The sequence below is a fragment of the Eimeria tenella genome, genomic scaffold (genome assembly GCF_000499545.2).
Source record: "Eimeria tenella Houghton genomic scaffold, Eth_scaff30, whole genome shotgun sequence".
NCBI classification, from domain to species: Eukaryota; Apicomplexa; class Conoidasida; order Eucoccidiorida; family Eimeriidae; genus Eimeria; species Eimeria tenella.
Window position 1 is genome coordinate 41,823 of NW_013542871.1, and position 27,721 is coordinate 69,543.

Consider the following 27,721-nt stretch of genomic DNA (forward strand, 5'->3'; position numbering starts at 1 on the left):
ATGGCGCCTCTTACACTACTTACCTTGTTTAGCGCCTTTAGCGCCTCATTCGTATTCCTGAGCAGAGCACAGGAAGAAGAAGGGTCCATTCCCGAATCAATACAACTTACTGTCAAATTCGGTAAGAGAAAACGTATAAAATGCTGTCAATCATGCAGATCACCGCATGAACTAGCTAGCGCTGGGACCCCCTGAGTACTGGGCATGTGACACCCCAAGGAGCACATGCAGTTAGAAACCGACGTTCGTGCGAACTGAGCAGTTGTTGCTGACGCATGTGGAGGTTTTGCCTATTTGTTTTGTGATGGCCTTAGAATCGGAAGGCATGTGTTTGGAGGAGATCAATGCTGCTCGTAGGAAGGCAGGATTCTCAAATTTCACACAGCCTGCCAGTGGAAGTGATGCGGCTCTACCTTCTGAAGACAACGTTGAACTGTGGTACCCTGTTTGCTTGGCAGCGACTCCGGTAAGTTTCTGAGTTCGTCAACTGTCCGCTGTGGAGCACCGTCTCCATATCAAGACTGCATATTACTATTTCTTTCCGCAGGGAGGAACAATAGACACACACAGATTTCCCCCCGGAACTTTCGCCGTCGCTCCCCAGTCATCCACCAAGGTGGACTGCGATGAAACTGTGGATCACTGGAAGGCAGCTTACAAGAATTTCGATGGGCCTCCGCCAGGAAGGGTTGCCTCTTCGGAAATATACAACAATCTAGACAATCTTTCGCTCGTAGCCATGTACAACCCGTCGGCAGATGCCACTGCAGATTGCCGCGTTATGACCTGCACGCAAACACCAAAGGCAACTGGAGATCCGGATGTGTCAGGGCGACAGAGTGGCGATCAGGCAGAAGAAAAACAGGGCTACGCCTTGGTCTGCAGGACCATGCCGAATGCACTCCCAATAAACGGCAGTGGTCCATTCACGTAAGTTTCTTCAAGACTAGATTTTGTAGCAACTCCTGAATTTGGCTCTTTTTGACAGCTGTGTAGGTAGCGTGCGTGCGTTGTGCAGAGAAGAACAGTGGGACCTCATTGCTTTTTCGCTCATTGGCTCTGCCACAGCAGTGGCGCCGAGCCTGCTAGCTTTCGCACTGGTGGCGCTTGGGATGGCTGCAGTATGAGTTTGGCGGCAAAAGCTTCACATGCTCCGACGTGTAATGACCCGACGTTTCTGGCGCAAACACTCATGGCAGCGCACTTAGTATCCCTCAGTCAGCTTCCCCACTAGCGTCGTTTCAGTCCTCCAGAGATGGGTCTAGTGCTGCAGCTGTGGTAGCACGCAACGTGTGGGTGTAAAAACGTTTTGTATTAGCAATGAAGGCAATTGCTGATGTCCATGTCTTCTTCACGTATTTTTGCATGGCGTCATGGGCTTTTTGGCATATACCGTAATGCCAAGAAGTGAGAAGCTCATTTTTGTGTAGCGGAGGGCGGTAAAGAGCAGGTCATAGTATCGTGTGGATACTACAGGAATTCCTCCCTGTTGTTGTGTTCGACATGGAATGCATTGGGGAGGTTATTTCAGCTTTAAGTAGGCTGAAATGCGGTGCCACTGCTTGCAACAAACGTTTGCAAGATTTTGTTTATCCTGAACCACACGCCTGTTACACCTGCTGCAGCTGCTACTGATAATCCCGGTGTTGATCACAGCGAGTCTGTAACATTGGTGTGGAAGTGCTTTTTCTCAAAAAGACATCGGAAGGACTATAGTGTCAATGGAGACCAAATTTTGAGAGGCTACTTTGGCTTGCCCGGCACAGGGTAGCATTGATTCGCAACTGCTTTTTCCCTAGCAGGATCTTGACAGGCTGGAAAATATTCTGCTTTGCTTTGGCTTGCCCGGAACAGTGTAATATGATACTGATTCTTAACTGCTTTCTCCCTAGCAGGATCTTGACCAGGCTAAAAAATATCCAGCTGAGGGCTCGTCATAGCAACGAATTATGTGGCCCAGACAGAGCCACTTTCCTGGTGGTAGCAGTGTGTCATGGCCCGATTTAATGACGTAGAGGCACAGGGCGTGTAGTGGTGAACAGATTCTGTCTAGGAGAGGCGAGCGTTCTGCTTTGCGCAGTTTGGTGCGGAGTGCAATTCACACCTGATACTTCTTTTGCATTGAACGTATTGGCAAGGAAGATGTTCGCATAGCATGTACTGGCAGGAAGGGTGTGCCTGCAATGCTCCAGTGCAGTATATTCCTTGATGTCATCGCGATAGCAGTTCCCTCGATGTCATCGCGGTAGCAGTTCCCTTGATGTCATTGCGATGGCCAAGTAACTAAGCAGGACGGCCTCGCCTAATTTCGCTACGTTGACTTTGCTCTTTGCCGCTTTGCTCTTTGCCGCTGTAGTGGTTTTTTCTGGCATACTTCACCACCGCTTGGAATTGGGAGGTGCTAACCTACCGAGAGCTGTATCTGTGGAGTAAGAAGCAAGCCACAAATAGTTCTCAATCTCCCTGTTCATCTACTACTAATTTTGGAATCGCGCGTCAACACTAAGGCAGACGGGTGCTTTGACGCTCAGACATGGGCTATTTTGAGTCCCTAGTCAGCGTAGATTAGCTGGAAAATATAAAGGCCCTACTACAAGGTTTCCTCTGGAGTGGGAGGAGCAGTGGTCATCTTCCTGCTGCAGCTGATCGTTTGGCTGATCTTGACGCTCATGGCTTCTTGAACTAATAATATTAGGCCCTTGATTTATTACACATACTAAAATGCATTAAGCTTCAGATATCAAGAGCTCACCAGTAGGCTGCAGGGCTGCTTTCTAGGCTGGGTTTGTTAAGCATCTTGGACAGCCCCCGTGTCTGGAGCTGAACTTGCATGGCGACTCTAGTTCACTGCATTATTTTTGCTTTTTGACAATACACGTTTGTTGGCTCTTATATGGGTCAGATGGCACCTTTCAAGCGCCTCCCGGTCTTTGGCGCTTCGCTGCTCCTCGCAGCCACAGAAAACGCTGGGCAGACCATTGATGTCGAACCAGTTTCATACACTGTTTCACTCGGTGCGTTACCGTACCGTTTGGCTTCAACATGTGGCGTTCTCTCTTTAACGAAAGCTGATCGCGCTCAACAGCAGTATTTCGAAAAGGATCTGCAGCATCATGTTGAGATGTCTTTTTGCTTGGAATCTTGTGTTGCAGATGAGGGTTTGTCAAATAGAGTGACCACCTTTCAGCCTTTTACCTCTATCGACTTACGTATTATTGCCTTGCTCAGGACGGGATGGGCTCTGCTTAGGAGAAGTCAATGCTGCGAGGCTTGCAGCGGGCCTCGCTGAATTCACACAGCCAGGCCCAGACAATACAGCAGCACGGCTTCCTGCTGCAGACCCAGTAGACCCGTGGAAGCCTCTTTGTGAGGGCTTGATACGAGTATGCCGCTCACCGTTTTGGCTGTTTTAACAGGAGTGATTTGGATCTCGATGCTTACAGCATAACCATCATGGTTGGATTGCTCTCCTGTTTCTTCAGATGCCTGAGGACAATACAAGTGCTAAAAGCACTGAATACCAGACATCACTTGGCGGCACAACATATGCGCGCATGCCTGTTGTCTCGACTGACCCTGACTGCACTGCCACAGTGAATCATTGGAAGGCAGCCTTCAAGAACTTCAGTGGGCTACCCCCATCAAGAGAGAAAAACGCGGACTTATACGGCGATCCAGACAATGTTTCCTTCGTTGCGCTGTACAACCCTTCGCCAAACGCCTATGCAGACTGTCGAGTCGTTACCTGCAACGAACTGGAGAACAAACCATATATAGATTTGAGTAGCCACACTATGAAAAGCAACTTCTTGCCTACAGGGAACAGTGCTCATGCCTTGATTTGCTTAATCACGCCCGACGTGCTCCAAGCTGGTGAAGGGGACCCTTTCACGTGAGTTTTTCTAGAACTGTGTCCTTCTTTGATTGTTATTGTCTTCAGTGCGTTGCCATGAAGTTGCTTTTCAACGTGCTTGTGATTTTCAGACAGAAGCAATGGGACCAAATCAAGGCGTCGCTTGGAAACAGCTCACGAGCCACGTTGCCAAGCGATGTAATTTTCTTGGCAGCACTTTTCTTTGCTGTACTTTGGAGTCTGTAGAGCTGCTCACGCCGGCCAATACAATTTCAAGAGGAATCCGCAGTGGCATTTGAATTTGTTACCTTCATGAGAATTTGCCTGGGGCAGGCACACCTGTGTTCGAGGCGTTTTTGAGCTCCGGTGCAACTGACCCATGTTTTTACGACCTTCTGTCAACATAGCATGAACTAATTGTTCCCGTCCGCCTATTCCTCGTATTTATGTTGTGATCTATGGGGAGGTCTGTGCTGCCGCCGAGGCAGCTGGACTTGACGGAATTCATCCAGCCTAACCTACAGTCAAAAAGAAGCGGCCACCAACAGAAAGCGCACAGAGTATTTGGGAAAGACTACACATATTTTTGCTCGAACTAAGCACCTTAATTTTATTACGAATTTGTCATCAGATGCATTCATAAGTCTTAACTCCAGTTCTCCAAATTGCACTTCCACTGTGGACCACCGGAAAGCAGCCTACAAGAACTTCAGTGGAGTACCTCCAGTGTACAAAGACGGCAAACAGCTTAACGAAAATCAGGACAACATTTACTTCATCACTGTGTGCAACCCTTCAAAAGGTCCAACTGCAGACTGCAAGGTCGTCACACGCACTGAAAAAACGACGTCATCAATCCCCCGATGGCCAAAGAGCAACAGGAACATAACGTTATGCCTATGTTTTGTTATGCATAACCACGCCCGATGTACTCAAAAAAAACGAATCTGCTCCCTTCACGTAAGCCTACCCAGACCTGTCCATCAATTCTAATTCGTTGCCGTCCAGCTGTAGGTCCTCAAAGCACGGAGTTCTTTGCTGTCTCATGTTGTGCAGGCAAGATCAATGGAACGCAATATCGCGTTCGATTACCGGCTCAGCCTCAGTCGCCGTCCCGAGTCTCGTAGCGCTCGCCGCAGCGTCGCTGAGCATTGCTTTCCTTTGAGAGTCTCGTTTCGAAGGCTGCAGAACTCACGACTCAAGTGCGTCGTGCTGCTGATGTCGAGTTCGATGCATTTGCACGCATTTAAATCTACAGTGATTGCCCACGCGATGACAGGGAAAACCCTTGCATGAGAGCAGTGGGTTAGACACGTTCTTGCGTTTCAAGACAATTGTCGCGCTGTGCTGCTGTGCTGCCACGTGCAGCCAGTGGCCAGGTATGCAGAGCAACAGCCTAAGCTGAGTCAGGCAGCTCGAGTTTTTCGAAATGAATATATTTAGAGTTTCTGGTGTTCGTTTTGAGACACGACAAGAAACGCCTCACGAGTGGCGACTGCATTGGCGGCTACGTTTATTATTGGCTCAGCAGGCCTGAGAGACACACGCGAGTTGTTTATTTGGTTAAGCGAGAAAAGGCAGAAGCGTTTGGGGGGACGGGCGGAGGCCTTTTCAGGGTTTGAAGGCGCGTTTCGTGGCGCCGCTCAGAATGCTTCGCGGCAGAGTTTCGTGTTGTTAGCTAGGCCGGTGATGCTTTCAAGCGCTGTGTAGTTGCGGCTACAGGTGGGGAGAAGAGTAGTGCATCTGCCGAGCTCAGCATGATTCGGCTAAACAGTCACGTACCGAGTACTGCAGGCGTCAAGTGCAGTCTGAGTGAGCTCAGCTGCGGAGAACAAACGATGAAAGACTTGTAGCAAAAGACACCCGTAGTCAACGTGAGTGGACCTGCAGTAACAATGCTGCTGCACTATTGCAGCGGCTTGTGCGACCTTGCCTGCAGCAGAGTCTTGATATTGCAATGACGACTAAGTACAGCGCTGTTATCCCAGTGATGACCAGCGGCTGTTTGTATCTGAGAGAGGATGCCCACGATGTTGCCGATTGATGGGCCAGAGGCGGCAGCTTCACAGTCGCTTGCCACATGCGTCATAATCAAGGATTCAGCGGAGGTGTTGGTGGGGCACAGATTCATTTGTACCTAGTCAAGCGCTTATTCTTCCATTAACAGTAAGCAGTTCCGCAGCATTTTGTGTCGCCTTTGACCGATTTGCGTCGCCTTTGAAGTACCTGTTGATGAAGCTAAAATTGATAGGTCCTACTCCAGCACCTGAGGGCCTAATCGAGTCGTTTATCCCAATAAGTCACGAGATACCAGTGACTACTGCTGATGTGTTATCGGAAGGAACGTGTTTTACGTGGATGGCGTTGCTCGTCCCACCGATAATAAACAGTGCCACAACGCCTCCCCACGTCCCACTACAGACAAACAAGTGCAGAGCATGAAAGTGTAATAAGACTGTAACTTGCACTGATGCTGTTGTGGAAGGAAAGTGCAGCTTGCAGCACACAGGCAGGCAACTAAAAGGCAGCCCTGGCGAAATTCATGTGTTCTCTGTGAGCACACCCTGCAGACCATTCCGACCAAAGTCTCCCTTGCCGCCCTACGCGCCCCACGCATCCACTGCAATCTAGCCAGTCACCTTCCGGACTAGAACAGCATCTGCGGGTGCAAATACTGAACGCACCGATTGGTTCAGGCAATAAAAAGATACAGCAAAAGCGAAACTCTACTATGCCCTGACCAACGCCTCCGAAAGTCTTGCTCTGCAGTATTCAACCACTTTACACTTGCAGTATTCAACCACTTTACACTTCCAAAGTTGTGGTTGGCGAAAAGGACAGCCACGTATGGTTTTGTGCTGGGCCGAGTTACGGGAAAGGCAACCTCAAAAGCTACATTGTCTTAGCTAGAAGTCCTGTTTGTGCTCCTGCCGTCACCGCGGCCCGTGAGCAGTCCTGATCTGTGGAAAGAAGCCCACTCTCGGCTCTCCAAAGGCGTTGCTTTGTTTTGCTTTGTTTCGCGCTGTTCGGCAGCAAGGGTCAGGAACTCCCGGCCCTCGGAGCAGCTGAACTATCTTCACGCTTCTTCTACCCTTCCTGAGACCACCAGACATTAAGAGCTTGAGACGTCGTTCGAAGCTACGGGGCACGTAAAGAAGCTCCGAAGGAGCTCCGCTGATTGTCAAGCTGTTGACCTCATCAGGCGGGCAAGTAGGGATTCTGCTGATTCAGTTGAATACTGACAAGCTGCTCTTCCAGTAGTTGCTGCCCAGTCGCGCCTTCATTCCCCATGGCGCAGGCGTTAGGACACTGGAAGGACGTGTACATGGTGCCATACATACGGCGAAGCATTGAAGTTCTGACGAAGCTATCCTGCCTTGCATTCAGCGTCCGATTCCTTCCTTAGCCCTACTTAGGGAACGTCCAGGATGAAGGAAAGTGGTCTGTCACTTCTGCATATCCAGTTGTAGCTTGGTGTAGATCAAGCGAAAAGATCTTGAGAAGTGGTGGAGGAGTTGCGCACGCAGTGCTATATGAAGATTGAGCATTTGTGGAGCAAAGGCGCACCCAATGCTCAATGCCACTACCATTCGCGCTTTTCAACTTATCGAGGCTGTGATGCTCACTCTAGCGTGTGCCTTCATGGCGTAGTGCAAAGGAAGTCCTCCAGACTTCAGACAACGTTTCTTCTCTACACCGCATCCACTAAGGCCTGTTGGACAGCTTGTTAACAAAGGGGAGGAGCCGCAGTTGGCTGGCGTTCCGAACAGGGGCAAATAGCGAAGCGCATTTTTAGAGGCGTGTAATCATGTGCCCACAGCGCAGCAGCAGCTGAATCCGCGCAATCATTGGTGCATTCTCATGACACGTTCAAGCAGTGGTCTCAGTACGCACACTTAGTCATACAGCCTGTGGGTTTAATAAAGGCTGTGAAGAGATAGGGTGGCCTTTTTCCACTTGCGAAATTGAGTCGCCTACACAACAACGTGCCGGTCAGCTCAGATAGAGTGGGTCTCATGAGCAAATGAAGGGAAATTGATGAAATGCATGGAGAAATTGCCTCCGCCAAAGCCACCACTCAAACAAGCGCTGAATGACGATGGAGTGCAAGCAAACTATCGCTCATCTGCACATGGCAGCTTACATCGATTCCTAGGAAGTATAGGGTGGCATGGCATTTCGCCTTGTGTGGCGGGGCGAATGGGGAGCCTGGCCACTTCTTTGTCGGCTGCACATCATGGGCAAAGGCACTGCAGGAAATCTCAACAGGCCCCGCTTCCATAAGAAGGTGAGCACGTCGAATGTTTGCTTTGAAATTCGTGGACTGCATCGGCTTCGGCCTCGACGTACGTGCGCAAACTTGAGGCTCTACACTGCGGTTTATCGCGTAATTTGATGAACCGTCGGCACTCCAAGAGTGCCGACGCTAGGTTAGTTGCGCAAAATAGTGAGAATAAGGTTATGCGCACTGTCATTGAGATAGAGGGAGCGTGACTTTCGTGTCACGAAGAACGCTCTCGGAGCAGTCAATTTGGGCAGGACTCGGGTGCCGGCTGACGGCACGAGGGCATGATGGTATTGCGAGCCTCTAGTAAGTAGGCACTGCCACAAACACGTGAACCACTTCTTGAAATCTCGCATCGACACTACTCTCTGGACGAACCGCTTTGGATGCAGCGCCGTTCATAGCCGCTCAGCAGCTCGGAAGGCTTCCACAGCAACAGCGAGCACACTTGGCTGAGCAACAAAGACGAAGCCATGAAAGGCGTCCAAGGATAGGGGCACTTTTTGACGAAACGTGGCTTCAGTAAGCTGTGAGCATCTCTAGCTGCATCCGCCGTAACCGATTAATTTTTCCGTCAATGCCAGCCTGCCCTGATGCGTGCCCGCATCGCTGCTCTTGTTTCTTCCCGCAGGCCGTGTCCCACGCTGCTGTGCACTGCCCCAGTGAAACAACGTAGTGCACCTTCCCTCCAATTCAAAGGGCTAGTGCCACCGCACACGAAAAGTGACCCCGAGCCATGTGAATTCATGGCGGGGAAGCAGAGCCTGAGCTCTCTCATAACTCCACAGTTGCCTACTCGTCAGTTGCGGGGCTCAAGATAACAAAGCACGTGCAGCTGACGAATCTAATCAGCAGAAGAGAGCTGTTGAGTACCATACTGCACTAGTAGGCTGGTCAGCTGCAATGGCATCTTGAACAACCCACTTCAGTCGCGCCTACCATTTTGCCACGATTAACATTTTGCAGTAAGGCCTCGCATGGCTTTTTCGAGTCATTTGGTATATGTTTTCGGACTCCTTCCACCGGTATCAGAATATTGAGGAAGCTGATCAATTGAATGCAGGACATATATACAAGGAGTAAAGTTGCTCGATTTCAACAATACCAGGGAGCTCGGTGTTCGCTGGTGAAAAACGAGAGACAAGGGCTCTTTGAACGCCAGTTTACAAGCAAAAGCTATACAATCTACTGTAAAAAAATTTCTGTTTCGGGCTAGGGAGCGTGAAGGAAAGAACAGATGCCTGTGCATTGAGCCCAAATTACCACAACTTCACCTGCAGTGACTCCAGTTAGTCGGGCAACAGAGTAACTCAACGAGACAAACAGATGAAGCCCTCTCGGTTCACCCGAAGCTACTGAAAATGCTTTGTGAAGAAACACAACTGCACAAATAAATGCGTCCTAGCAGACAAGTTCGGACGCCAACTCATGGCCTTCACGAGAGTCAATCCCACGCCATAATTGAACAAAGCTAGCGCAGCTGCTCAAAATATATTGCCTTGGGAAAAGCAAAAGTTCATATGTCATACATACTGTGGCTGCAGAGTCACTTTCGTGGAAGGAAGTGCTTCTTCTGCAAACATAGCCGCTGCGCTTTCACTATCGTCCTCTGCCTATGCGGCATAACGAGGCTTCCAAGTCTGCGCTACACCAACTCCCGAAATGGACACTTAACCATCGTAAATAAGTGTTTAAGCAGCTTCTAGTGATAAGAGGTCTAGCACACTTTATGATGGAGTCTATTTCAAATTGAGGCAGTGGCTAGCGCAGTCACCATGTTCTCCACTGGGCCTCACGCCCCCAGCAATCCCGCAAAAGATAACGCGAAGCCACACAATTTTCTTGCGTCTGATTTCTGTCTAAACTACTTCAGGTTTGTTTAATATATCTAGCACTGACATTCTGAGACATTTCAACACGGCTCCCTGGAAATGGCGTCTTTTCTCAAGTGCATCTGTCTGGCGAGCGCCTTGTTGGTTCTGCGCGCTGCTGCTGAAGTAGAGCAGCCGCCTTCTGGGTCTACAATTTCGTACTCTGTGAAGCTTGGTGAGATTAAAAATTCTGAACATCTTGTTGCATTCAATACAGCCACAACGTGTGGGAGAAAACATTTCCACCTCTCTCTTGCGTCTCCGTTTTTCACACATTGGAGCTCAGTCAATCGGTAGCCAAACAGAGTAGCATGCAAACACGAATGTTAGTTGCTGTGACTAATCTGCGATTTTAGGGAGTGACGGGGAGTGCCTCGCAGAGGTCAACGCTGCTCGCGAAGCTGCTAAACTGAGCAAACTTCAACAGCCAGGAGGTAGCGAAGGAGCAAAGCGTCTTCCTGGTGTCGAACCAGTCACACCGTGGGAACCACTGTGCAAAGAGTTGATACCAGTAAGTTCCGCGCCTTCCTCTCGCACTCTCCTTACGTCCCGTTTGAAGTTTTGATTCATTTCATCCATGTACTGCCCTGCTATTTCTCTTCAGCCAGCGCAGGGAACACCAGCAAATGCCAAAAGCGGCAATGAGTTCAATAGTGGCACGTACGCCTACATTGCCCTGAATTCCGCCACGCCCAACTGCAGTGCTGCAGTCGACCACTGGAAAGCAGCCTACAAGAACTTCAGTGGAGTACCTCCAGCGTACAAAGACAACACGACGCTCTACAGCAAGCAAGACAACATTTCCTTCGTGGCTCTATACAACCCTTCAAAAGATGCGACTGCAGACTGCAGGGTCGTCACATGCACTGAAACAACGACGCCTCAATCCCCCAAGGCCAAGAAGGATCAGGAACACAACGACATGGCTACGCTTTGCTATGCATGACCACGCCTGATATACTCAAAGAAAACGAATCTGCTCCCTTCACGTAAGCCTACCCAGACCTATCCATCAGTTCTAGTTCGTTGCCGTCCAGCTGTAGGTCCTCAAAGCACAGAGTTCTTTGCTGTCTCATGTTGTGCAGGCAGGATCAATGGAACGCAATATCGCGTTCGATTACCGGCTCAGCCTCAGTCGCCGTCCCGAGTCTCGTAGCGCTCGCCGCAGCGTCGCTGAGCATTGCTTTCCTTTGAGAGTCTCGTTTCGAAGGCTGCAGAACTCACGACTCAAGTGCGTCGTGCTGCTGATGTCGAGTTCGATGCATTTGCACGCATTTAAACCTACAGTGATTGCCCACGCGATGACAGGGAAAACCCTTGCATGAGAGCAGTGGGTTAGACACGTTCTTGCGTTTCAAGACAATTGTCGCGCTGTGCTGCTGTGCTGCCACGTGCAGCCAGTGGCCAGGTATGCAGAGCAACAGCCTAAGCTGAGTCAGGCAGCTCGAGTTTTTCGAAATGAATATATTTAGAGTTTCTGGTGTTCGTTTTGAGACACGACAAGAAACGCCTCACGAGTGGCGACTGCATTGGCGGCTACGTTTATTATTGGCTCAGCAGGCCTGAGAGACACACGCGAGTTGTTTATTTGGTTAAGCGAGAAAAGGCAGAAGCGTTTGGGGGGACGGGCGGAGGCCTTTTCAGGGTTTGAAGGCGCGTTTCGTGGCGCCGCTCAGAATGCTTCGCGGCAGAGTTTCGTGTTGTTAGCTAGGCCGGTGATGCTTTCAAGCGCCGTGTAGTTGCGGCTACAGGTGGGGAGAAGAGTAGTGCATCTGCCGAGCTCAGCATGATTCGGTTAAACAGTCACGTACCGAGTACTGCAGGCGTCAAGTGCAGTCTGAGTGAGCTCAGCTGCGGAGAACAAACGATGAAAGACTTGTAGCAAAAGACACCCGTAGTCAACGTGAGTGGACCTGCAGTAACAATGCTGCTGCACTATTGCAGCAGCTTGTGAAGCCAATGCGACCTTGCCTGCAGCAGAGTCTTGATATTGCAATGACGACTAAGTACAGCGCTGTTATCCCAGTGATGACCAGCGGCCGTTTGTACCTGAGAGAGGATGCCCACGATGTTGCCGATTGATGGGCCAGAGGTGGCAGCTTCACAGTCGCTTGCCACATGCGTCATAATCAAGGATTCAGCGGAGGTGTTGGTGGGGCACAGATTCATTTGTACCTAGTTAAGCGCTTATTCTTCCATTAACAGTAGACAGTGCGTGCCTCAGCATTTTGTGTCGCCTTTGACCGATTTGCGTCGCCTTTGAAGTACCTGTTGATGAAGCTAAAATTGATAGGTCCTACTCCAGCACCTGAGGGCCTAATCGAGTCGTTTATCCCAATAAGTCACGAGATACCAGTGACTACTGCTGATGTGTTGTCGGAAGGAACGTGTTTTACGTGGATGACGTTGCTCGTCCCACCGATAATAAACAGTGCCACAACGCCTCCCCACGTCCCACTACAGACAAACAAGTGCTTCGCGAAGTTCATGTGTTCTCTGTGAGCACACCCTGCAGACCACTCCGACCAAAGTCTCCCTTGTCGTCTTTCGGGCCCCACGCATGCACTGCAAGCTAGCCAGTCACCTTCCGCACTAAAACAGCATGTGCATTAGGCGAGGCAATAAAAAGATACAGCAAAAGCAAAACTCTACTATGCCCTGACCAACGCCTCCGAAAAGCCTTCCTCAGCAGTACGCAACCACCTTACACTTCCAAAGTTGTGGTTGGCGAAAAGGACAGCCACGTGTGGTTTTGTGCTGGGCCAAGTTACGGGAAAGGCAATCTCAAAAGCTACATTGTCTTAGCTAGAAGTCCTGTTTGTGCTCCCCTACTTAAGTGCTGCCGTCACCGCGGCCTGTGAGCCGTCCTGATCTGTGGAAAGAAACCCAGTCTTGGCTCTTCAATGGCTTTGCTTCGTTTCGCGCTGTTCGGCAGCAAGGGTCAGGAACTCCCGGCCCTCGGAGCAGCTGAACTATCTTCACGCTTCTTCTACACTTCTTGAGACCACCAGACATTAAGAGCTTGAGGCGTCGTTTGAAGCTGCGGGGCACGTAAAGAAGCTCCGAGGAAGCTCCGCTGATTGTCAAGCTGACCTCATCAGGCGGGCAAGTAGGGATTCTGCTGATTTAGTTGAATACTGACAAGCTGGTCGTCCAGTAATTGCTGCCCAGTCGCGCCCTCATTTCCCATGGCGCAGGCGTTAGGACACTGGAAGGACGTGTACATGGTGCCATACATACGGCGAAGCATTGAAGTTTTGGCGAAGCTATCCTATTGTGCAGTCAGAGTCTGATTCCTTCCTTAGCCCTACATAGGGAATGCCCACGATAAAGGAAAGTGGTCTGTCACTTCTGCATATCCAGTTGTAGGTTCATTAGTGTGGGTCGATCCAAAAGATCTTGAGAAGTGGTAGAGGAGTGGCGCAGGCAGTGCTCTATGAAGATTGAACGTTTGTGGAGCAAAGGCGCACCCCATGCTCCATGCCGCTATCATTCGCGCTCTATAATCTGGAGGTGTTACTTTAGGACTCACTCTGGCACTTGTGTCCATGTAGTATTAAGGCGAAAACCCTAGAACGGACGACGTGACGACGGAAGGTGTTGTGTCTTCCTTTTCTCTAGTGGGTGCACGCACGTAATTTCAAGTTGCAGCTACCAGACACGTCGTGCTTTAAATAGACTGTGATGGGGAGTGTAGACGTTTGGAGGCTTTCCTTTTACACCCGCTGTGCACTTTGATTTGAGATGCTACTTATGCTGCTCTCCAGCTCGATACTTACGCAGCTTGAAAGACAATCCCAATACGAGCTACAGCAAATACCTGCACCATTTAAGTGGAGCATACGTAATTGTTGGCCCAGGAATGCACTGTGGATAGACTTGAATCGATTTTTCGTCAATTTCTGGGGATCCCTAAGCGCTTTAAGATCCGAACTCTTGAGAGATGCTGAATTTCTGTCCCAGCTTCGTAGGCCGTGCAGCGGATTGAAACCGAAGAACACAACGCAGGGTTCTGCTTCCTAAGAAACAACGTTAAATCGATTAGCATGATGCGACTGTTACATCTGAGAGCAAGCCTTTGCTTTCAAGGAGCAGCTTGCGTGCCGTCGACCTCTTAAGGGTTTGCCTCGCAGTCCGCCGCCGAGTGTCCTTTCGAATCGCTGTTTGCAACCACAATTCATGGAAATATGTAGGTAAACCTCGTAGAAACTCAATGCTGTGGGCAGCTGCCAGAGATTACTATAAGACAATACACAACCCATCCATAAGACGAATTGCGGAAATACTGTTTCGTCAAAGCGACCGTGTTTCCTGGTGATTGCCTACTATTCTGTCAGGCTAAGGCTTTACTTCACTACGCTGTCAGCTCAGGTAGTTCGGGACGAGGAACTGAACAAAAACGCGGAAAATAGCAGTCACGTTGTTTGAATGACCCTCAAATCAACGGTTTAAGCAAGAAATAATAAACAAAACATGGACGAATAGTCTTGTGGAAAAGCTCTTCAACTCTTGAAGAGGAACCCACATGATTCATTTGGGCTTTTTGTCAAGCTTTCAAGTTTCCTAGTTATGTTTTTACTCCCGATAATAAGCTAGTTTGTTCGCACCCGGCTCTTTATGAAGTAGCTGTGACTTAGGCTAGTTCCATGCAGCTCGGATTTCTCAAACGCCGCTTCTCGCAAAACGACTGTCCTCAGCTTCGCTTGCTGCTAATTTTCGGCCCGAAGGAAAGACGCATTTACAATGTCGTCCTTGTACAGCAGCAAGATAGCGCGATCCCGATGGACCTCCCAGCTGTGCATCCGAAGCTTCCCTACGTCATCACATCCGACGTCTCGAGCCCTTATTTTGTAAAGATCCTATGTGCACTGATCAAGCAAACTTGATCTGATTTCTTTGTTAATAAAGCGGCTACAGGACTAAGTAGGGAGAGGAAATGGCGGTGACGCCATTCGTAAGCCTTTTGGTCGGCGCATTGAAGGTGGGGCTGACCTTCAGGTTAAAAGATTGACATAAATTGGACGAATAGTCGTCTGTTTTGTCATGGCTGAGCGAAAATCGTAGCTCACCATACATCAGATTGGCTGACGCTCACATCTCGGGCCCAAATAGTCACTAAAGTTTTGAACTTTAGGAGCGATGCGTGTGAAAATGCAGTTTTCCCCATGAAAAAAGTGCAGTGAACTGGTACTGACTCTTTCGCAAAGCTCGACCAAGCCCGCCCTCGCAAGTTCCGTCAATATGAACTGTGAGATCAAGATTAGCAGGAAACGTGCAGACGCAACACCACACAAGTTCCCACTACATTCGGGCACCATAGGCTGAAAAGGCATTCTTGTCACAAAACGGATTTGGGATGTGACGACAAATTTCCATCAAACCCCGTAAATTCCCTGCGGAATATCCTAGCAGATATGCTCCCTACACCGTGAAGACACTGAATGAGTAGCGGACGTTTCAGTGGCCTGGTTTTTGCCAAGGAATGTAAGAAGATAAAGCATTGGTGCGTATGCATATTCAACTTCTTCTTTGTTTATGAGCTTGCCTTGGCCTTGAGCAAACAATGAGCATGTAGCGCGTCGGGGCTGGATCGAACAGGTGTGCGGTGTTTGTAAGTGATTAAGCGGGCACCCCGCTTCACTTTCTCGAAAGTTCCTCCACGCAAAGAGCTCTGTAAATTGCAACATGAAAACACATTCAATAGAGATATAATGTCGTGTCTGATCACTCCTCTGCATCGATGCTGTTAGGGGACATGCTTACCAGCCACTCCGATATGCATTTGTCATTACCCAGGGGCCCCAATTTCTTGTGGGGTACGTGGAGGCACAGCGGCTTCAAGAAGAACTTAGCATGAAGAGGATTCATGAGATGAATTATCTTGAAGGCTCGGCACACTTTGTGTAGGTGCGAAGCCTGCCTCATTACATCAACGAAGCAGACTTTCCTACTGGAGAGGGGCCCACCTTCCCAGCTGCACCTGAAACCTGAATATCTGTGAGGGTCATCGCACAAAAAGCCGCCAAAGCACTTTTCTGCCTGTACGTTAACTTATTACTGGTCACGATTGCCGACGTAGGGCTGGTAAGAGGCTCGGGGGTCCATAGTTCTGATCAACATGGCGAGGAGAGCCACTGGAGAAGGCGCCCCTGGCCCGTGCATCGTAGAGGAAAGTGGACCCGATCTGCCCGAACACTTTACAAAAGAGCAAGACCTGTACCCTTCAAACTTCCCAAAAGAAGGAGATCTGGTGCTTCTCTATGGCTCACGGGATATCATCGTTCCTTGCGTTTTAAGGAAGGGTGGAGTCTGCCGAACCAGGCTCGGCAACTTCGAACATGCAGATATCATGAGGACACCAATGGGGCAGAAGGTAAGAAAGCCGGCCTGCGTGGCTAGTTAATCTTTTTGTAGGCCAGCGCGACTGGTATACCAAGCCCGACTCGCTTATCTACTCATCGCCCATGCTGCCCCAACCTACCTAGCCTTGCCTGATCTATAGGACTTTCAGGTCTGCAGTGGCGTTCCCTCCTGGACTGTTGCGCTGACGTATATTTCCGACTGTGCACGTGGTTCTGCCGTAGTTAGTAGAGAAGCTACCAGCCTGCTTTGTTGAGCTTCTCAGGTTCAAGACCGGCGCAGCGGGAAGTGGCTCGTAGTACTCCGCCCCACCCCGGATTTACATACTCTGGCCCTTCGGCACAGAACACAAATCATTGTGAGCCTAGTAAAAATGACGAATCAGTACATTATTTGAATTCAGCCTACCCAAAGATAATGCACGGACTGGGTACTGCGGTCTGCTTGCAGTACCATGCTGATATATCGCTGATCATGAGCCTGTTGGATGTGTGTCCCGGCAAGACCATAATTGAAGCAGGTATTCCAGTTCATGCCACCATTCTAGCTCTGTGGACATTGACTTCATAGAAAGCTTTCGGGGCGGTAATAAATGTTCCTTTTTGCCGGTGTTCGCCTGAGTGACGGCGTCACTGCGGAGTTTATGCACACACTTGTGCATTTTTTCATGCTTGAACGTATATGTCTCCCTTTTTCTTGTCAGGGACTGGCTCTGGGTCTCTCACAGTTTCGTTGGCTGCGTCGTTGCGTCCCGGAGGCCGCCTGTTCACCTTTGAATTTCACAAGCAACGCTGGCAGGAAGCCAGGTAATTGAAAAAGCTTCCGATTTTCCTAAGTGTATACTTGTGCATCGGACACAAATCATATACTTAGGAGTTACACGCATTCATAGGTGTGCATGACTAATGATGTTAGCGAATGCACATTTGCATCTGTGACTCGAAGGAGACATGATAGACCATCGAACACTCATGCTTGCATAGCACGCGTATTTCTGCATGTCGTATTTAATTTTGTTTCTGTGAGTCGTAACCATCTTTCGTCAGGATTGAGTTCGACCTTCTTGGGATCTCGTCACATGTCGAGGCCATCCACCGAGACGTATGTGCGGATGGGTTCTGCCAGAATGTGGAGGCAAATACAGCACCAGCTCCTATTGCGCCAGTAGCAAGAGCAGCCCAGCAGCAGTGTGGGGAGTGTTTACCAATGCCACATTCAGCTGATGGAGTATTCCTTGATTTGCCTTCCCCATGGCTCGCCATAAAGCATGCCAGTGTTGCCCTGAAGGTCAGAATGGAGACAGTTCGCAGGGGACCGTCACCCAGCAAGTGGCGCTGAAAGTGTTGCAGACAGCAATGTGGAGGGTCTGAATCGCAGTTGGTCGCAGTTGATTTTGATCTGTTTCACTTTGGCGCTGTCATTTAGGGTGGAGGACGCCTGGTGACATTTTCACCTTGTCTTGAACAGTTACATAAGACCCTTGCAGCGGCACAGGAGCATGGCTTCCAGGGTAAGTCCTTCATATGCATATGAACTGGTTGAGGATCAATTTAGTGGGCAAAAGTCTATATTAGTTGTACAGCGAAGTGTGGTGGGAACCCTGGAGCAGCTGTGGAAGGCTCTCGGGCCATTTCATTGGTGTATGACGGCACACGCAAGGGATTGCTGCACATATTCACATGGGAATCTTCGAAGCTTTGAGTGCCACTTACCTTCGTGTAGACATGTTTTGCGGCGCAAAGTGGGGATTATGGTGGTTGTGGTGGTGGTAGTGCTTGTGGTGATGATTGTCCGTTATTAACTGGACAAAGAGTTTTGGATTGCCTTTTTCCCACAGTCCAGTCCAGGTGCTGCAGCTGCTGCTACTGCTGCTGCTGCTGCTGATAGTGGGAATTATAGTGGTTGTGATGGTAGTGGTGATGGTGGTGATGATTGTCCGCTGTTAACTGGACAAAGAGTTTTGGATTCCTTTTTTCCCACAGTCCAGGTGCTGCTACTGCTGCTGCTGCTGCTGGTTGTGATGGTTATGGTGCTGCTGCTGATTGTGGTGGTTGTGGTGGTTGTGGTGATGATCGTCCGTTATTAACTGGACAAAGACTTTTGGATTGCCTTTTTCCCACTGTTCAGGTGCTGCTGCTGCTGCTGCTGCTCCTGCTGATTGTGGTGGTTATGGTGCGGCTGCTGATTGTGGTAGTTGTGGTGGTTGTTGTGCTTGTGGTGATGGTTGTCCGTTATTAACTGGACAAAGGCTTTTGGATTGCCTTTTCCCCACAGTCCAGGTGCTGCTGCTGCTGCTGGTTGTGGGGATTATGGTGGTTGTGGTGGTTGTGGTGATGGTGGCGATGATTGTCCGCTGCTAACTGGACAAGGAATCCTCGATTGAAAGAGCAGTGTTGCTTCTCCTGCTTAGGCAGTAGTTTTTCATAGCCAGATGGAGAATAATAGTTCCTCTGTTCTTTTCTGCCTTGGATTGCGAGCAGACTTCCAGGCCTTTGAGATTCTCGCCAAGCCCTGGGGTGCCTGCATATCGCGTCCAACACCAGACCAACGGAAACACGAAGACGACGTAGAGGAAGGAGATGTATCCCATAATCTAAAGGCAGAAAAACAAAGTGAGCGGGGAGCACAGGGCGGCCAGGTGCAGCAGCCCACGCCATTCCGAGATCTCCTTTCTCACTTCTTGCAACAGCCATCCTCCCAACCGGTTAGCAAGCCCACTACAGGTTCGAGCCCACTGCAAGCGACTGCGGCAGCCGCTGTAGACGTACGCCGCAAGAATACACTACATATCAGCAGCTACCATTATCAAATGCCGATGAAGGGGCATACAGGTTATGTGGCCTACTGTGTAAGGCCAAGCGAGGACGAGGAACTACAGCCTCTTCCGTAAGGTATGTACCGCCCGCACCTGTTGCCATTCTACGATCGTGACACGAAATTCCGTTGGCTACAAAATGTGCTATAATTACACTCGTATGACTTTCTGCGTGAATGTTTTATGTTCTCTTGATGCTCAGTGGTGGAAGGAGCTCTCGAACAAGAATAGCAATGCCTTCCGATGAGCAAGCATCCAGGGCGCCGCGAAATTGCAAACTGCCTATCATTCGTCATGATGAGTGAACAGCAGTGGTGTATATGACTACATCGGAGTATCGTAGTGAAGAGACTGTATGTCCACAGTTATGGCATTATCAAGTATGCGTTCATGGACGCTGTCAGAATGAACGCTTTCGAATCAAAAGTGTTGGAGTTAGTGGACACCATAATATGTGCGCCTTTGTGTGTACACATTTTTTTGTGCAATTCGAAGCTCAAAACCATTTCTAAGAGGCACTATCATAAATAGGAATGAACACCAAGCTAAAGTGTGGGAAGAGTAAAATATTGCCGGAAGAGGCACAAACGTACTGCGGAGCGAAAGAATTTGTAGAATTGTCAGCTCCTAGTTGCCCTTGGATGGAATGAGGCGCCTGGTTGGTCGGGTAAATTCCACAGGGCCATCAGCATGATCGCAAACGCACATTCGACAATGATAATGTGTAGGAAAATCCTGGCCCGATGTGCTCAGCATGATTTTGAAAAAGCATCTGAGCTATGCTTCAGATGCACCTTCGGGGTTGGCCCGCCTACAAAATCGTGCACCAGTCCCCATTGAGGCACACACTGGTTTTTCATTCATAAATCTAGGTACGGCATGACATGATTGTCCTCGTTCGAAGCAAGGTAACCTAGGATGCACATCACATTGGCCGGTACGTAACAGGAGTAACAGCCCCTAGACGGTCAGTGATCAGACTGCTCCAGGTACGGTTGACCAGTGTTCTTTACACGTCCTCAAGGGTGCCCAAACCGCTACGTGTAAAGCCAATCCTTTGTTGTAAAAATTTTGCTCCGTGTTTGTCTCTCTTAGCTTGAGAGCACTGCAGCATTCGAATCTGCAGCCGCTGCAAGGAATCCATGGTCCATTTGTGGTGGTGGGGAAAAGTGGCTATGGAAATCGCTGAAGTTTTCATACATTAGAAACGAGCCAAGTGCACTGTTAATTCTTTTACTTCCCTCGATATCTCCCAGTGCGAATCCTTGCGCTTCAATCAAATTAAGCAGGGTTGTGGATAACCAGCACAGCAGCTACTTCACGTCGGCGGGGCAATCTTTTGGATATTGAGGGTTTACTGCAACTAAAACAATGGTACTTTCAAACCTCGCCTTGTATTAAAGCATGGAAGCTTTTATTTTCGATAGAGCCGCCGGTTTACTGACCGCAGGACAGTGGCTCTTTCTCGAAACTTACATCCAGTCAAGGTAAGAAGGAATGTCCTGAGCAATGTAAATTACTGTGTTCTCCGGGCGTTTATTTTCTCGACTTGGTGTTGGAGCACGCCAGACACACAACATAACAAAGCCGTCTGGAGCTCCTTTTGACTTCACGAGCTTAAAACGGTCAAGGCGGGAAGCGTAGGTTTTTCTGCTGAGGGACAGAGCCTGCAGTCCCAGCATGGGCAGCTGAAGGGGCAACTAACCTTGGCGTCATGGTGAAGGCTACAACTGGGAATTGAGGAGAGCTGTGTCAACTGTAGGTATGCTGTGATCGCTGAGATACCGCTCAAGAGCTCCGAAGTTCACGACACTAATGCACGCACTGTTGTACGGATGGTAGCGAGCGAGGCCATACATCGACACAACAACCAGCCTTAAACTGCTCTAAAGAGTGGAAAATATCCGAAGGAACGGCTGAGAGAGCTACTAAAGGCAGGTCTGTACTCTTTCATTGTTGCGTCTACAGTAACATAGACCACTTTATCGCCTGCCGCGCATTGGCAACGGGACTAAGCCAAGCGGTATCGAAAGAAAATTAAGCTGAAAGGCTTATTATGATGCAATAGATAATTCCATGCAGCAATATGTCAGATGGGCCTCCCGTATGCTGGAGTTTTGGTGTTTTGCAAGGTGAGGCACACCAGAGTCCAACGTCGTGCCGCAGATATCGACTTGTAAAGGTGCAGTGGTCTCGGATTAAAGGTCATGCAGAGCTTTGATTGAGCAGCTGACATGACTGCCAAGTATGTTTCTGGACGAAATTATTTAGCGCGGAAGTCCACCGAAGTTTATGCCTTTTCCGCCCTACTGTTCTTCCAGGGTGTAGTATCCTGGCCTCCGTAATGTGGGGGCTTCCAGTATCACTATCAAACGAACCACCAGAAACTTTGTTAGGTTGTCTGTGAGGGGAAGAAGGCAACGCAGGGCTTCACGGCTCCCCCAAGGTACTATCGTGCTACCTCCTCACAAGCGACTTACTGCTAGTGAATGCTTTCCACCTTTCCTGATCTTGGTTGATACCATTACTTCGGGATTTGCTGCTAATGGTTTCTAGCGGCGTCTGCTTGTATGAATCTGGTACATGCGGCAACCACGAATAGGGTTGAAACCTTGGAAGGAGCGAACGTCTTCTGTGGCAGCCATAGAGTTTTGGAGCATTGGATACCAACACATTGCTTTCCGGAAGTTCCATTTGCCAAAGAACACAGGAAAATCACGGAGCGCGGTTGTGGGGGTTGAGGCCCCCGCTGACTGTGTACTACAAGGCGTGTACATGAGAAGGTGGGCAGTAGAGTGGGTGCAGTCTACCTTGGTGTGATATACAGTGCTTTCCTTGTTAAGTACTCCAGCATTTTTTGTGCCACCGTCGCTGAGGTCGGCCAGCACTAGCAGATACGTAAGCGAAGAAAAGAGCCGATTAAATTGTACGAGATCGTCTCTGCCAAGAAACATCTGTGCATGTTAACCTACGAATTGTCCGTAGAAAAAAATTCCACAGCACAACGAACCGATCTGGCGCTATAGCCAATGCTCAGCAACCACAACGATGCACTGGCAACAGACGACCGCGACCCTATTGGAAAGTATTGTGGCTGGCCAGTTGTGAAGTTTCAACTCCGATGAAAGGAGAATCGTCTACAAAGAGGAGCAAAACAACTTAGGTGTGGACAACCATCGTTCTGGCGGTCCCATGAAATCTCTCAATAACGGTGGAGTAAACCAGCCCTCACTGCAAGTAGTCAACTATCACGTGTTTGTACACTCGGTCAGCCGATGAGTACGGTGCCCCTTTGAAACGCTGGAGTAAACCAGTCTATGTTGCACGTAGCCATCTATCACATTTAGTTGCGCTTAGTGAATCGATAAGTATGCTACCTGCTTGCTTCGCAGCTTGCACATTGCCTTGCTTTATATCTAGTGGCAACCATAGGCGAAAGCCACCAAAACAACATCAAGCTCGACCTGAGGGCTTGAATGATGCGTTTCAAATGACACCAGTAGCTGCAGAATACGATTTTGCACATTAACTTTGGATGGTGCTGGGGTGTAATACCAGTTTTCCTGGCTAGGTGACACGTTGGAATCGTTTGCTTTTCGGCAAGCAAATGCCGTTTTGCTCTGTCTGTTGAAGTGCACGCAAAGGCATTGTTTGTCATACTGTAGGTATGTCAGTTCAATGAGGGTGAAAAGTTTCAACCGGGTGCAGATGAGCACCGTTTTGTGTGTGGCACTGAGAGCTTTCACCGTCACAGCACCAGCAACGTGCTGAGCAACACAATAGCAAGAGTAGTTAGGTGTGGAACTGCAGCAGAGGCGGAGCCGGTGAGAGAGGTAATGATCTTATCCCATTGCTCTGGCCTGAGCAACATCCGTCAAAACACGCATATTATCAAGGGGGTTTCTCAGTCCTTCGTGGTGAGGAAACACTCCGTAGTGCAGGGACTGCTGCGTTGCTTACGTGAATGGGGTCGATGATGCATCTTGAAAGACATCAGGAGTAGTCATGCAAATCAACGCATGGCCTTTTCCCGTAGGCTGACTTGTCTCACCACCATTTAGAACTCCTGCGCCACCGCTTACCGTTTTCGTGCAAGTAGCAACTCGACAGTCTGCAGTGCCTTCTGTTGAGGGGTTATACAGAGCCACGAACGAAATATTGTCCTGTTTTCTGTAGATCTCAGGGTCTTGGCTCTTTGACGGCGGGAGCCCCGAGAAATGTTTGTATGCTTTCTTCCATGAGTCCACTGTTTCCCTGCATTGCGGCGTTTCTGAAGTCAACACGTTTACAGCATATGTGCCACTCTTAAAGGGACTTCCGGAAACTTTCGCCTCTCCGTTGTCCTCTGTAGTCTGAGAAATGCATGCAAGAAAGCAAGACAGGCCCAACAGCATGCTCAAAGACGGATATTGTGCTCAGGTTGGTATGAATGACTAAAGACTTCCAACTCGAGCCTACCGGTATTAAATATTCGCAGAGCTTTTTCCAGCCCTCTTCTAGCTCTGCACTGGGTGTCGGTAGTCTTTTTTCATCGTCTGCTGCCCCTGTAAATTTGGCAAGTGCAGCAGCCTCCCGAGCAGCGTTGACCTCGTCGAGGCACTGAGCATTTTCGCCTGCCACAACAGAATTCGGGCATACCAAACATTTTTCAGGCTTTTCCATAAGTGCTTCCAGCTGCACGAGCCCCACCATGTTGTAACCCTCTATTCTTCATTAATTCCCAGAGAAACCACCCATGATGAATCTCGCGTCAAGGAATTCTAGAAACTGTTAGCTGCACCGACGCCAGCGCCTCTTCTTACCAAGTTTGACAGCATACTTGATTGTCTGCTGATCTGCTGGTTCTCCTGTGCCGACACTTGCGCCACTCAGCAACAGCAGCGGACCGATCACGCCAGAGAACAAATTGAAGCGCGTCATCTTTGCCTCACTGATATCTAAAAGCTGCAAAACTAAACAGGCAATTGTAGCACACACACGGTTTAGTCATGTTGGTGCAAAAGGAGAACCAGGTGATGGAAGAAATGCTGAGCCAACACACTTCTGCCAACAGAGTTGCAATGGATCACTGAGCACGTGACGCGAACCTTTCCACAGTCGCTGCACGCGGTCTACACAAACAAATTCACAATGGCCAGAAAACGATGGAGCTTTAGTACATGAGCAATTTCTGTCTCTAATAGAAAGATTAAAAGACGAATTTGAAGGGCAAACATATCAGACACCGCGTCACCAGCTGAAACAGAGCGCCCACTAGACTCACCCCCTCAACTTCGCCACAAGGTCTTATTTCTGCAAGGATCAACAATGAAATTTGCTTTTCCAGCACCTGAATCTTTCACCGCAAATTCTGGGAGTAGCGAAAACGCAGGATTTCGCAGGAAGCAGCGGAGACTGGTGGTAACGTTGGCACCCAGCCCGTTCTAGCGAGGAGATGCAGACACAAGTGCTCCAGTCACTGATTCACAGAGATACTACAGTGACAACAAGCCTAGCAGAGCACTGATAACAAAACACAGAAGCAACGAGAACAAGGCTGCGCCTTGCATCAGGTTTTGACTAGCCTTGCTACTCCACACAGCTTTCTGCCTAGGTGCAGACTAGTATATTTATGTGTGAAGAAACAGGTACTTTGCGCTGGGAACAGAAATATACGGCGTCAAAACATGGCACGTTTTCTAGAAGCCCTCATCACAAAAATGCTGCAGGTGCAAACGTGTGCGATGGTATATGAGTCTGCTTCCTTGTTATGCCTCTATATCCGGAATAACTTGATATGGACTGCTAATAGTGGGCCTTGCGATGGTTCTCTGTTGCATCCCTGGCGGACGCTGAAAGCTTATAGAAGTTACAGACCAGTATTGTGGAGGGTCCCAAAATTGCCCACTAATTGGTGCTTGAAAAAAAACGAGAGCACTTTTCTGTCTCATACAGTAGCATAAAAACGGCAGCCTAGGCACATTAAGCGTACTGTGTAGCTTTTGACGCACTGCTGGTGGGACAGTGAACAGTTCGCTGCACCAGTCTCGAGCCTCCCCACCTCAGAGAACACAACAAGAAGTCAAACAGAGGAGGCGCATGAGCATAAGCTGTACAACACTTGAATACTGAACTTCTGAGATGAAGGGGAAGGCATCTTGCTGGGAAGGAGACGGAGGCTTCTATTGGTTATCCGAACTCCGTCTGCCTCCACATGATGGACTGCCCAATGGCACACGGAACCGAAACGGTAGCGTTGACTCAGCAGAGCCGTAACAGCTGCTGCTTTCCTTGAAGAATAATGTCACAAATTGGCAGGTCCACAGCAGAATTGGTGAAATCAAAAGCGCAACAAGTACGTTTCCAAATCACATATTGCCAAGACACCTTGGGCAAATTGTAGGTGTGCCCTGTCACTTATTCCCCCTATATAGACGTTTAAGTAAAATCACTGTTGGTGAAACTTTACAGTAGTGCCTTCACATTGTAATGCGACGTCGCAACTTCTGCTAGATCTCAGGACGGCGACAACGCTGCAAGTGTGGGCAGTGATTGCTGTACACCTTTTAAATTCGTTGACCTCTACAAATAAATTAGCACTACGCAGTTGCCAATCTTAAGCATATGCTTAGATTTATGGGACTGCTCTACCAAGTAGCCGTCACGGAATAGAATTTCAACAGCAAATGGAAGAAGGTTTGGCGTCGTAATTGGCGCCCAGCTCAACTAGATGCAGGCTTCAGACCAAACATCTGTCCAATGGGCACTTGCACGCGTCACAGTGCCACCATGCCAACGGCGAGGATGAAAATGCCCACAAGTTTTGGGACTGCGACAGATGCAGAACCTGTGAGCGAGGAGACGATCCCGTCCCACTGCTTTTGCCTGAATGCAGCAAATGACGACAGCTTCACAGAGCTCAGCTAAATCGACAGCAATTAGAACATTGCGAGCCGCTCTGAAGTGAAGGGGACTGCTTCCTCTTACGTGAATGGAGCGGAATTTTCATCTGCAAGAGCATCAGGCATTGTCTTGCAAATCAGTGCATAGCCATATTCGGAGGTCGCGTTCCCTTCAGCCGCTGCGAGCTCATTTTCTTTAGTGCTTGTTTTCTTAGTGCACGTTACGACCCGGCAGTCTGCAGTGGCACTGGATGATGGGTTGTACAGCGCGACGAAGGAAACGTTATCTTGTTTGTCGTACAGGCCGTTGGCCTGTTTCTTGGAGGGCGGAAGTCCAGTGAAGTTTTTGAATGCTGCCTTCCAGAAGTCAACTGTGTCTTTGCACTTGGGTTGTGCATCAGTGAGAGACTTGAATGCATACGTTCCATCCTTGAACGGATTCTCAGCCTCTGAGCTGCTCGGAGCTTTTGCTTTTTGTGTCTGTGAAGAAATAGAAAGTAGATAAACAATGCGGTCGAAATAATCTTGCTCAGGGATGTCCCTCGGGGTGTGCCCTGTAACTTACTGCTATCAAGTGTTCACATAGCTTCCGCCATTCGGTATTTTCTTGTAGACCTTCGGTACCCGGCGTCTGTAGCTTGTTTGGATCTGAGGCCTGTGTGAAATTGGACAACCCGGCTACTTCTCGAACAGCGTTGACTTCGTCGAGGCATTGGGCACTGTCGCCTGCAGCGAATGTATCCACAATGCGACCCCAGTAAAGGTGCGTCACTCAAATATATAGATGGCTAGGGAAAAACAGGTTGGAGACTGACAACACAAGCTCAGCTGTGCATACCAGGTAAAGTCCTGCGAATACTGTTCGAAACACACAGGTCCAAGTTTTATTGAGAATTTAGCGGAAACTCAACAGCTCCTCGCTCACCAACGCTTGCAGTGTATGTGACAGTGGTCGTTTCGGACTGTTGTGAGCCGCCCGCTATTGGGGCGCTAAGCACTAGCAGGGATGTGCTGAGAAGAGCGCCGATCCTCGGGAGCATCATCGGCATGAGGACTTCCACGAGCTTCGAGTTGAAACGAAATAAGATTATAAAGCTAGAAAATTATCTGCAAAATGAATTCAATGGAGGGCTTTGACAGCGCGCAGTAGTATGGTCCTTCCTTGTGTCAAAGCCTGGTGTGAGCCGTTCACAAGAACAGGCGCAGGCGAACGTATTGCAAGGTCTGATTCGTCAGATCTTTGCAGCCTGAAGCATGCTCAGCAACTGCTTCAAAGGGAATATAAACAAAAAATATTAGCAAAAGCACGAGAGAAGAAATAGCCGTAAGAACCGAGGCTCAACGAAGAATCCTTGCAGCCCCTGTGTGCACTGGATCCAATGTTGACAGCAGTGCCATACCATAACACGCCCGCCTCTCCCAAATACTGAAATATACAGTCCCTATCCCTCGGCATTTCTTTTGCAACTCATACAATATCAAAATCACAGTTAGGTGCTCGCTTTCAGTGTGCGCCGCGCAAGTCTGGAGATCAGCTAGCATACAGAACTGGCCCCATAAGGGTAACAAGACCAATAAGGGCTTCGAGCGTGCAGCAGCTAGCGAAAAGCTACCCAAACACCAGATGAACTGAGAACCTGTTCCAATTTGGACAAG

General features: G+C 49.2%; 6 protein-coding genes across 6 annotated transcripts; 4 read left to right on the forward strand and 2 right to left on the reverse strand.

Moving 5' to 3' along the window:
- ETH_00034880 (SAG family member) lies at positions 1-1,127 on the forward strand (the record flags this gene model as incomplete). Its single annotated transcript, XM_013375886.1, has 4 exons — positions 1-121; positions 315-466; positions 548-930; positions 1,019-1,127. The coding sequence occupies 4 exons, from the start codon at positions 1-3 to the stop codon at positions 1,125-1,127; spliced, it is 765 nt and encodes a 254-aa protein (XP_013231340.1).
- Positions 1,128-2,917: 1,790 nt separating this feature from the next.
- On the forward strand, positions 2,918-4,099 carry ETH_00034885 (SAG family member; the record flags this gene model as incomplete). Its single annotated transcript, XM_013375887.1, has 4 exons — positions 2,918-3,014; positions 3,229-3,383; positions 3,483-3,892; positions 3,985-4,099. Coding segments are annotated over 4 exons (777 nt in total), but the record flags the coding sequence as incomplete, so codon positions are not given.
- A 5,970-nt stretch (positions 4,100-10,069) lies between these two features.
- On the forward strand, positions 10,070-11,203 carry ETH_00034890 (SAG family member; the record flags this gene model as incomplete). Its single annotated transcript, XM_013375888.1, is given in 5 exon segments — positions 10,070-10,184; positions 10,366-10,520; positions 10,614-10,901; positions 10,904-10,998; positions 11,095-11,203. Coding segments are annotated over 5 exon segments (762 nt in total).
- Positions 11,204-16,127: 4,924 nt separating this feature from the next.
- Positions 16,128-19,489, forward strand: ETH_00034895 (tRNA (adenine-N(1)-)-methyltransferase catalytic subunit, putative; the record flags this gene model as incomplete). The annotated part of the gene is made up of 8 exons (XM_013375889.1): positions 16,128-16,382; positions 16,635-16,727; positions 16,820-16,889; positions 17,073-17,175; positions 17,416-17,656; positions 17,795-17,879; positions 18,850-19,255; positions 19,387-19,489. The coding sequence occupies 8 exons, from the start codon at positions 16,128-16,130 to the stop codon at positions 19,487-19,489; spliced, it is 1,356 nt and encodes a 451-aa protein (XP_013231343.1).
- Positions 19,490-22,932: 3,443 nt separating this feature from the next.
- On the reverse strand, positions 22,933-24,104 carry ETH_00034900 (SAG family member; the record flags this gene model as incomplete). The annotated part of the gene is made up of 4 exons (XM_013375890.1): positions 22,933-23,044; positions 23,145-23,536; positions 23,643-23,797; positions 23,987-24,104. The coding sequence occupies 4 exons, from the start codon at positions 24,102-24,104 to the stop codon at positions 22,933-22,935; spliced, it is 777 nt and encodes a 258-aa protein (XP_013231344.1).
- Positions 24,105-25,939: 1,835 nt separating this feature from the next.
- On the reverse strand, positions 25,940-27,114 carry ETH_00034905 (SAG family member; the record flags this gene model as incomplete). The annotated part of the gene is made up of 4 exons (XM_013375891.1): positions 25,940-26,048; positions 26,151-26,545; positions 26,631-26,791; positions 26,991-27,114. 4 exons carry the CDS (start codon positions 27,112-27,114, stop codon positions 25,940-25,942), a joined length of 789 nt encoding a protein of 262 aa, XP_013231345.1.
- Positions 27,115-27,721: the final 607 nt, after the last annotated feature.